Source organism: Sphaeroforma arctica (genome assembly GCF_001186125.1).
Source record: "Sphaeroforma arctica JP610 unplaced genomic scaffold supercont1.838, whole genome shotgun sequence".
Taxonomy (NCBI): Eukaryota; class Ichthyosporea; order Ichthyophonida; genus Sphaeroforma; species Sphaeroforma arctica.
In genome coordinates this window covers 21,693-32,369 of record NW_014039720.1, presented here as the reverse complement: position 1 = coordinate 32,369, position 10,677 = coordinate 21,693, and the positions used below count along the sequence as shown (strand labels likewise).

General features: G+C 43.7%; 2 protein-coding genes across 2 annotated transcripts in view; one reads left to right on the top strand and one right to left on the bottom strand.

Moving 5' to 3' along the window:
- Positions 1–4,238: 4,238 nt before the first annotated feature.
- Positions 4,239–5,593, top strand: SARC_08846 (hypothetical protein; the record flags this gene model as incomplete). The annotated part of the gene is made up of 2 exons (XM_014297161.1): positions 4,239–4,480; positions 5,008–5,593. The coding sequence occupies 2 exons, from the start codon at positions 4,239–4,241 to the stop codon at positions 5,249–5,251; spliced, it is 486 nt and encodes a 161-aa protein (XP_014152636.1). The 3' UTR covers positions 5,252–5,593.
- A 3,907-nt stretch (positions 5,594–9,500) lies between these two features.
- SARC_08845 (hypothetical protein) overlaps positions 9,501–10,677 on the bottom strand; it is a gene marked incomplete at its 3' end in the record, with an annotated part of 10,508 nt that continues 9,331 nt past the window's right edge. Inside the window, exons 6-7 of the mRNA XM_014297160.1 lie at positions 10,110–10,293; positions 9,501–9,672 (exon numbers count right to left, since the gene is read on the bottom strand). Coding sequence (XP_014152635.1) covers positions 9,501–9,672; positions 10,110–10,293 — 356 coding nt within the window. The remainder of the gene's footprint in view (positions 9,673–10,109; positions 10,294–10,677) is intronic.

Sequence of the window (10,677 nt, the reverse complement as noted above, 5' to 3'; positions counted from 1 at the left end):
TTTATATAATTATAAATGTGTGTGTGTGTGCCAATGCCTGCCACTATCTCGGATCTTCTCTCTGCTTCCCACGGGAAACCCGAGCTGTTCTTTAGTCCGATACTCATATGAGTGGACACTAATTCTTCCCAACACGCCTAACCCTACTTCCATCCTGGTCCCATGTGCCCTTGCTCCCCTTTTATTCGGTCCATTATTGCACCTCACAGGAAATCGAGCGCCTGTACGACCTGGTGGTAGGTAGCATGCTGCCTGCGCTGGACCAGAAGATTGCCGTGATTGATGCCAAAGACCAGGAGTTGGGTCGCCTCAACGAGACATACTGCACCTCTATGGCTACCTACGATCATCTGTCGAGGGATGCACAACTAGCCTTCTCAGCGCCCCCGGTAAGTTTGTGTGTGTATATCAACGTGTGGTTGAGTGCTTGTCTTGGTATGTATGTGTATATCAACGTATGCGTGACTTGTTTCTGTACGGATATGCGGCCATGCCCATCCCGCTGGTGCTTAGGATCTCGCGATGAGGTTGCTGGTTACGGTGTAGCGTAGAGGTGCAGAGGACTGGCTAGGTGTGGCAACAAAGGTCCATAAACGCATGGGTGTTCGCAGTAGCGATGGGTAGATCAGTGACTGCAACTGACCTGCACCCAGGCTTATGTGTCGTATGCATGTCCGAGTGTTTGGTGCATACGTGCGTTGATGGTTGTTGGTGGGGTAGATCTGTGCTGTTTGGCGTACTTCTCGTGGGCGTCTTCGCATTTAGGACGTCCACCCATCTTCTCTGAGAATTTTTCATACGGCCGCAAGGCAAGTCTGCGTTTTACGAGAGTTAAATTGGTTATTCATAGCCAGTCATACCATAGTTTCTGTGGCTGTATTGTTGACACGTGGCAAGTAGCTGTACCTATCTGTAAACGCGTCTTATGTCCTTGTATATTTCAATCTATCCCGCAGGATCCCTTATGATACTAAGATTTTTATCAGAATACATTTTATTTTTATCGGGATAGTATGCATTTCATCAGTATTATAATTTAATCAAGGAAATTGTATTTTATCAGGATACGTTATAAATTTATCAGGATAGTTTGTATTTTAGCAGGTCAATTTATATTTTATCAGTGTCCATCATTACATTTGAATACCGTGTGTGATTTCCATGTATGTGCCTTCTCATTTTTCCTGCGTCTAGTAGCTTGCAATATCCTTTTCGAAATGATGTTCTGTGCTTTCTGCGCCCGTCTCAGCACAATAGAATGCCTGCACCCTACCATGTATCTAAAGTGGTTGCAGTCCCACAGCACACCAACGGATTAAGTAGTTTCCCAGTCCCGCGACACTTGTCAACTGCAATGCACACATCGTATCATTTGCCGAACGATGACACACTGTCCCGCGATAGCTGACTCCACTCCCGTTGAGATGGCAGCTCACTTAACTTAGCGCTTTGTCCGCATTTTAATGATTTGTTGCTGATGTATGAGCACGTCCTGTCCTTGATCTTGGCTTTAGGGACAGCAAGGGGGATACCCGGCATCACAACAAGGCGGATATCAGGTACATGTAACTCTGTTAAGCGTGTACGATTTGTATATAAATGTTTTCTGTGTCCTTTAAATGCTTCGGTATAAATTGGTCTAAAAGTGTGCACGATTTGCATCTAAATGTGCTCTATGATGTCCTAAATATGAGTTGGTATAAATTGGCTCATCAGGATATTTATCAAATCACATAGAGCTTTAAAGCTCGAGTTCACACCACTATTGGAAGAAATAAATACTAAATGTTGTAAGCTGTATGTTTGTATGGCACGCGCGGTATAGTTATCTGCCACAGTGGAGATGTACTCACTCTCGCCTAAAAATCCTGTACACCTTCTTCACAGATGCCCCAACAATACTGAATGATTTGATATCGAACATGTCGACTGTAACAGACCCTGCGGTGTGGTTTATGATAACGTGCAACGAACTACGTTGAGAAAAATGAATAAACTTTTGTAGAGATCATTGTTGCCTGTCGAAGGCTAGTTGTTGCCTGTCGAAGGCTATTTGGACACTTCAGTAACGGGAGGGCATTTCGGAATTCGCTTGTGTCGATGTATATATGCATGCACACATACTAATATACATAAGATGAAAATATACTTACATCAAGAGTATTGCTTCGTTGTGCTTCGTTGTAGGTAATAAGAATCTTGATGATTTCTATATATAGATTTTTGGAATGACAACGAACTTTGTAGCGCTTTTTTTTTAGTTCGTAGGGTGCAGACATGTATGAACTTTTCTAGATACAAACGTACCTAAAAGTTAGGAAGTATTTATCTTTGTGAGCTTGACTATTTGTATGGATCGTTTATTGCCTTAGTTATCGCCGCCTTCTTGATGTACTCGACAGCCTGGAATGAAATTTGACAGGCCGTACTGGTTTAACAGCTGAAGCACAATGGCCACAGTACTAGCTACCTAAGAATAGCTCACAAGAAATCCATCAGCATATGTACATTTACCACCCACCCTTTCTATTTTATTGGTGGCAAAACTGCTGTCCAGTAACAGACGGCCGGAGAGCATATAAAGTTGTTCTCCAATGAATAAATCGAATCATCCACACCATTGGTAATCTACAATCTGTCGGCTCAATAGGTTAACTTTTTTTTTAAATGCAAGACTATTTGTACACCAACTGGTAGACTGCGTGTCAACTTCCTAAACACGTGCCAGTCACTCAAAGGCTATTTGCATACAACTCGATATCCCGGAATTAGTTCCTGTGTATGGCTTACATAACTGCTTGTCAATAGTTGTCGTAGTATATTTACCACATCGAATCAGGCTAAAAAAAATATGCTCTATTGAGATGCACTTTTGCTTTTGGAAGTCTTGGGATACCTATCAACATAATGTTAACGCTCCAAAATTTATTTACAAGGTTTCGACGGTCTTCCCGAGAAGTTTAGATGCATGGTCTCAAATAGTATTTTTACACGTCTCAACAGACTACAGATCTTGCGATCTATGAGCAATCACACTTAATTCAAAGACCAAATATATTCATACCTTTCACAATGGTGCAGCAAGCGAATCTGCCAACGCGGAACTTTAACATGTCAAACACAAACTAAACTACCACAGTATTTCACTGAATGCAAATCATAATAGAGCGATGGTTGCTCACGCACTCACACACTCACTAACTTTTACTACCCAGTTGACAAATTAATGTCCAATACCTAAAAGCACTTCCGGTTGCCGCGGTAAAACTGTACACCGCAAAGAGATGTGAAGAACGTCATATGTGAAGTACAAAGCAAAAAGCTGACACTTGACTGCCCAGAGAGGTCAGGTTTGAGATTTCTTTTCAGTGCCGGGCTGTATATTGGGAGTATAGCCTATAAGGATGTAGGAGTGCCGACTGCGGAGAATAGCCTGTGTAAGTGATTGACTGTATCTATTGTATTATTGTCTTACGGCCACTTGATATCCTCTTCCAATCGATTCGATAGCATGAAAAATAGATTCGTTTTGACATTGTTTACCTCTCGGATCTCAATTTTTATTCGGACCTGAGTCCGGTTCTGGACAGTGGACTCTTGGGGATATGGGTGGATAAGGACTCAAAGAGACCTATGAACTGGCTTCCATAAGTACTAAAAGATCCATTGATTAAATTACTAGCTATTTATAATAAGCTGATAGTACGATACTAGCTATGATTGATACGGTGGCACAACATGGTTTAATGTAACCAGGGGGCCCAGGACGAAACGTATTTATATTAAACGGTGAATGATCATTCAGGTGGAGATTTCTCGCGAGTGTACTAGGCTGAGGTGGGAGGGGGCATGAGAAGGTGTACGAGGGACTGTACGAAAGAACCACACGCCGGAAGTTAGGAGGCAGTGGCAGCGGCAATAAATAGTGGTATGAATCACGACAGTAGCGTTGTGATCAAGAGGGACCCGTGGGATAGGCGAAGGCGATGAAGGAATCGCAGAATCACTAAGTACAGCGAAGTCAGAGGAGATCGGAACACTAGAAACGACGTATGTAAGCTGGGGAACTCAGAATAGCTGACGTGGGCGGCCAGTGATAAAAGGTATCATGGAGATGCCACGGGGACACTGGGGCAGGCATCTTCTGGATGTCTGGTATGGTCGGTGGTACGGACTGAGGTAGTGACAGGTGAGAGATGCGAGTGACAGCGTCAGAAGTCCCGTGAGAGGCATTGTTCATGGTGCTGAGATTAGAGTTGTTATCGTCAGAAGATGGTACAGCAGCCGCTGGTGATACAAGAGGCGTAAAGGGTAGGGGAGGTGTAGTGACGTCGGGCGAGGTGGCGGCCGGAAGCAGTGTAGGTGACGGGGTAGGCGTATGGAATACAGCATCAGTGAGCTCATTTGGCGATGTCAGATTGCTGGAGAGTAGAGCCGGTGCCGGGAGGGTGAGTTGGTGGCATAGGAGTGGCCTGCTCAGGTATAGGTAGCACAGTATCGGTGGGCTCGGGAGCGATATCAGACTGCTTGAGGATAGGACCGTCCACATGTGTATTGCCTGGTCTGGGTTCAATATCAGTCTAGATAAAATTGTGTAGCGGCAGCTGGGAAGACTGGGCGTACTGGAGGCAAGGGCAGATGGTCCATGGAAAGAAATAGCATTTGTGACTGGGTGGCCGGATTCGTTCAATCGAAGAAAAATGTAGTAGGTCACAGGGGTGGCCGAGCGGCATGCAAATTTGCTAACTAAAGGCGGACCAAGACGTGTTCTCAATAGTGGAGCTAGAGGTCTTCGGTGAACATCTGTAACTGGGTGGCCAGATTTTGAATGCGATAGCAGGCCGAGGTAGATTGAAGGTTAATACCGATAAGGACACTATAGTCGACTTGGGGGCAATACCCGAGAGGTAGCGTTTGCGGCCTCTTCATGGAATTTGAAGGAGGCGATACAGCTGAAACGGACACGAGGATCACGGATATCATGTGTCTGCAAATTTACTTGAGCAGGCATACGATGGCGCTCGGTTTAGTTAGCGTCGCCCCACATCGAATGAGGTATACCAGCGTTTATGAGATGGGCACGAACGTAGTTTTTGCGATGGGGCGCGTAGATCAATCTGACGTTCACGGCACATTAACCCCTGTGACAGACAACGTCCTTGTCGGCAACAAGAGTGCAGGGGACCCAACGCGAGGAAACTATGGTGAAAAGATCGTCTACCTCATGGTGGGCAATACCCTTGTTCGGTAGAGTGGTATGTAGGCCGTAACGGGCGCCAGCATCGAATATGTTAAGAGTATATGTGTTGCCGTAACGGCCAACAGAATATAGGCCTTGGAGACCGGCAACGAAGTGCTCTCCTGGGCCGTACATGCTGCTAGTAGATTGGCGGGAGACCTTTTTAGCCTCATTTTTCTTCAATGCGTACTCGGCAATGTATATTAAACTCAGGGTTGTAGCGACAATATTCAACCACAGATTCAAAGTCATCGCCTGGCGTGACATGTGCAGCTGTGGGACCAATGAGGGCGACCACGGTAAACTTCCGAGTAGGCTTGCCAACGCCTGTAGTTCCATGCCGCAAGAACGTAGATGTATTGTTTTGTACTGTAAATGTCTGCGATTGAAAATGAGCCAGGAATGTGTTCCACTAGGAGGGCACGCCGTCGAAGCGGAAGCGCGATCGTAATAGACGCACCTGCCTTAGTATTATCGTCGATTCTATCAGGCCAAATGGGGTTTATTTGCAAAGACAAGGTACGCAACGAGATTTACCTTGCGCCAATCGATGGCAATTCGCCGCCTTCCGGAAAAACAGATCGAGGTACGTGTGCAATAGTTTTTTAATGCATATAAAAGATCAATCTTCGCTACATGGTGAAAAAAATTCAAAGCGTCCATGAAAAGTCCCCTGATGGGAAATCAACAGTATTAAAGCGTGATATTCCTTTATTTTTCCGTGAGTAGTGTAGTTTTAGAGTTTTTGTGTCGGTCGGTGAAATTCATGGTATGCCATGGTAATATTAGCTGTGTGGTAATATTAGCTGGGTGGTAATACTAGCTGGGTGGTAATACTAGCTGGGTGGTAATATTAGCTACGTGGTATTATTAGCTGGGTGGTAATATTAGCTGGGTGGTAATATTAGCTGGATGGTAATATTAGCTGGGTGGTAATATTAGCTGGATGGTAATATTAGCTGGGTGGGGTTCAGGTCCTTAGTGTAGGTATTGGAGGTTGCCATCTCGAGGCTAGCCTATTAATGATTGAGGTTACAACCATCCTCATCGAAGATAGATCAAGTTTGCTTTGGCAGCTTAGTAAGATTCGAGTGTAAAAATATTCTAGGAAATTAGTAGAGGTCTATATAGCCCATAACCTAAATAGACCTATGAATTGACTTTCACAAGAAATAAGGTCTATTGATTAACTACTAGTTATTCAAGATAATACGATAGTCCGATACATATGCGGTTGATACAGTGGCATAACATTGTTACTAATGCCAGTGTAATAAAAGCCCGGACTTGGGGTTCAAACCTATCTAGAGAAAAAAGGTCTTTGCTCAACAGTGGATCTCATTTTAGTTTTTATATCTTAATATATCACGTAGTCTGGGCTGTCCTGTCTTGGTGCAAAATATTGTTAGACATATACCGTGTATCCCATGCCAAGACCAACACAATCTAATGAAGGTTACGACTTACGTAGAGTCACGGGACAGTAAACTTCACGATAATATACTATTAAGATGATTCAGCTGTGACTATAGCATTCAGGTACGTACCGTATACAAACAAAAACATTTATACTCCTCAGACGAGATGTTCAGGTGAAAATTTTCCATATATATGTGGCTCGAATACCACAATAACTAATCAACTCAATTTCATAGACAAAATCATAAGATTACTGTCCTATATATTTTATAATATATTTGATATTTTAAGATTGTAAGATTGTACACAATCTTAAAATTACAAACAACATAAATCTGCCACTACTGCCGTTCTTGGTGTGCAAGCTACGGCATGTACCGCAGCAACACCGGTTAATGGACCACGACCACGAGGATCACTATTATGAGGTATTCCACGTTTAACCCAAAGAGTGGCAAAATTATTGCGAGTGTCAAGAGTAATGTACCAGCTACGAGACTGGCAAGAATAAGCACTATGAGCAGCAAAATGAAGTTCGAATCAACCCGAATACATGCGCGGGTATATAAACACGTTCATACGTCGGCGAAATAATCGAGCCCAAAGACGACTACGATGTGGAAAAGGGAAGCGTATGCCGTGGCTTTTATGGCTCCAGTCAGAGTCAGTGCGAGTTGTATGATTGGTGCACTGGCTACGAGACTGGACAAGATAAATATTGTGAGCTGTGGAGGGAACCAATTGGCAACCATCTAAAGCAGGAGCGCGGCCTGTTGTACTACATCAAAGAAAATGACATGTATGTAGATCCATGTGAAGCTGGGAAAGTCAAGTTAAGTTCATTTCTGGCCAAAAGCTTGTCGACGTCACTGTCAAAATATTAAAGTTGAACTGTTTTGTACATGGCTCCCGGATTGATCACGATTAGGTCACGGTGGACTCAGCGACCTGAGAGTCCAAGACAGCTACACTCTATCCACTTTTGAATCACACCTTTTGGTGGTGACAGACAAATGTGGTCGTAATGTGTTACAAGATTTTATTGTGGGGGTTGCGCAGACAACCGGCACTCAAAAGTCTGGTGACCACCAATCAGATTTCACCGTTTACAATTCCGGATTCCACACGATGGATATATACTGGCTTGACTGCGACGATGACAGTACTACCTGCGGAAGAATAGCTCCGAAGAAAGCCATCAGCAAAGATACTTTTGCTACCCACCCTTGGTACATTTCTATGGGTGGCAAAACTGTTGTTTTCAATAGACCGCCACTGCATCTGACCTACACTTGACTACAGAGGACCGGGAAGAGTGCAAAGTTGTTGTCTAATCCATAAATCGAATCATCTACACTACTGATATACTTCTATGTGTCAAGAGTTGTAATTATTCACCTTAGTAGGTAGGATAAGTTCGACACGAGATATCAATATTCGTATCTTCGTATATTCACCAAACGATACATATATATATAAAAATAGGAATAGATTTCTAGTTAATCTCAAATTGTAAGTATGTAGTCCATTTTTATTTCCAAGTAGCATAAAATACAAACAACTTCACTGAATCAGCACCGTTGGGTTTACCGCACTGGCACATCTCGAGAATGGGAAGAGAACCATAGTTGCGATGCAAGTCGAGGGATATACTACTATCAAGAAGCAGTTCCTAAATTATGCAACAACTCGTTTCCTAAAATGGAAGATCTATTGTTCATTCGTATCCAATTGTATATTTAAGCTTAAATCTCGGACGCTGGGTATAGCTGCATTTCCACTTACTGTTATCGGCAGATTTTGTCTGTTTTTATTGTGCCTAATTATTCTCCGAGCCCAAGCGACAATTGCGTGCGACGTGATAAAGTGAAACGCTTTGTATACTATTTACTGATTATTTCTAGTGCTACATATTTACAGGTCGCCGTGTCCCCAAACCGCACAGCGAGGTACATGTTGTTGGACATATCCTATTAGCTCAGACTATCTGCTCACATCAAGCAGCGATTTACAACTGCAAAGTAATACGCTAAGCCCATTCCGTTCGAACGCGCACTAGTTAGTCTACCGTTACTACGGCACGAGCGTACACCCATTGCTGGCACAGTGTGCATCACTGGTGCAAACACTCTGACCGCCGAGTCGTTGTTGATGTTGATGATGCTTCGCACGTAGCCCCATACTACGTTAGGGTACGATCGCTGGAGGGGTAGCCCCTTAAAACACCACTTTCTTGCTGATCAATTGTCCCTGGCTGTGGAATGGGTACACACAGCCTATCTCCTTATTTCACACACAACCGATGTGCATGTATGCATCCAAGCTCGTATTTGCTCGCGAATATATATGCGACAGTTTAACACGTGCGCACCCTCGTGAGATGAACACTCAACCGCGTGAGAGTGATTTCGCCACCGCTGGCTATGATTTGGTGATGTGTGCATATATCCGTTGTCGTAAAGCCGGTCCATCGTGATGTCCTGGCGGATGTAGTTCTAACCTGTGAAGACACCTACGGAGTACCATGCATCCTCATACAATGAGTTGGAGAGATACTCGAACGTCCCACCTACGTACATCTGGGGGGACGTCGTGTCGACATACACCGCTAGTTAGTACCGCACAGATGCCTAATTCATTTGGGTGACTTCTCCCCCACAGTGTGTGCTGTACGTACGGCGCAAGGCTAGTGCTGTCACTCACAGTCTTCAGAGCTGACCGAGAGCCCTGGAGATATGCAAGTATGTATTACAACGTACACCCATGTGCATCCATCGCAAGCACACGCGACTGTCTCCTCCTGCGCAAGTGTGTTCGTCTGACTACCACAGGCCTTAACCATTTAACTGGGGAGCGTAAACACCAGCACGGCAACCAGGCCATACCCCGATAGTAGAGCGACCATAGTCGCTATATCGAGCTTCCTCACGAACTTCAAGGCTTTGGTTTCATCTTTTCGGATGCCCTGGAAAGAGTCGTGCATGCGGCCCAATACACCTGCGTCTGGGTCGGATCTGTGAGGAGGAGATTGGTTTTGCTGGTGATATTGGTACTCGTTGTATGGTATGAGATTCGCTATCCCTATGAATAAGTGTGCAAGCCGACGGCGGAGAGACTGTAGTAGAGCTTATTAGTCGAATATGTTGCCCGCAAAACACATGGTTCTACATATAGTAATTCGGGAGCTGTACGAGACCGCTTGCGCATAGCAACTGGGGTAAACACAATTACAAGAACGGATCCAGGTAAAATTAAATAGTCAGTATGGTTGAGGGAGAGAGATGGGATTGGATTCAAAGGGCAATTTTGTACAGCATGTGCCAGACGCATGACAAACTACGGAGGAGGGAGAGGGGTGAGTGGATGTGCAGGGGATGCCACCTGCCCGCCAGACAAAGTCAAACATACCAGTACGAAGACAGAGAGCTATACTGGGCATGTGTACACATACCTGTACGAATTCGAACTGTACTGCGTATGCAGAGTATGTCGCAGCCTAAGTTTGTTGGGTGCTGTGCTCTGTGGTGTGTTTAGCCACCCAACGTGAGAGGCGGAGGCATCCACATTTATCTGACCAACGTCTGTGCTATCGGTGATATTCGAGGCTTCGATTGTGGGTGACTCTGGTTTGTGATCTAGATAGGGCGGGTAGATAAGTAAAGACTAGGTTGCAGTAGATGGAACTAGCTGTTGGAATGTATCGGTTGTCAAGGCATGTGACTATATATCTAGTATATATATATATTATATTACATAAAATTAGTATATCTATATATTATATTACATATAATTAGTATATCTATATATATACATATAACTGCTATATTTGGTGGTATACAAAATGAAATATGTACATATATACATACGCATATATACTTATAATATATATATATATATATATATATACTAATTATATATATACATACATACATACACATATATATATATATTTAAACATATATGTATATATACATATATATATATATACATATATATATATATATATATATACACACACA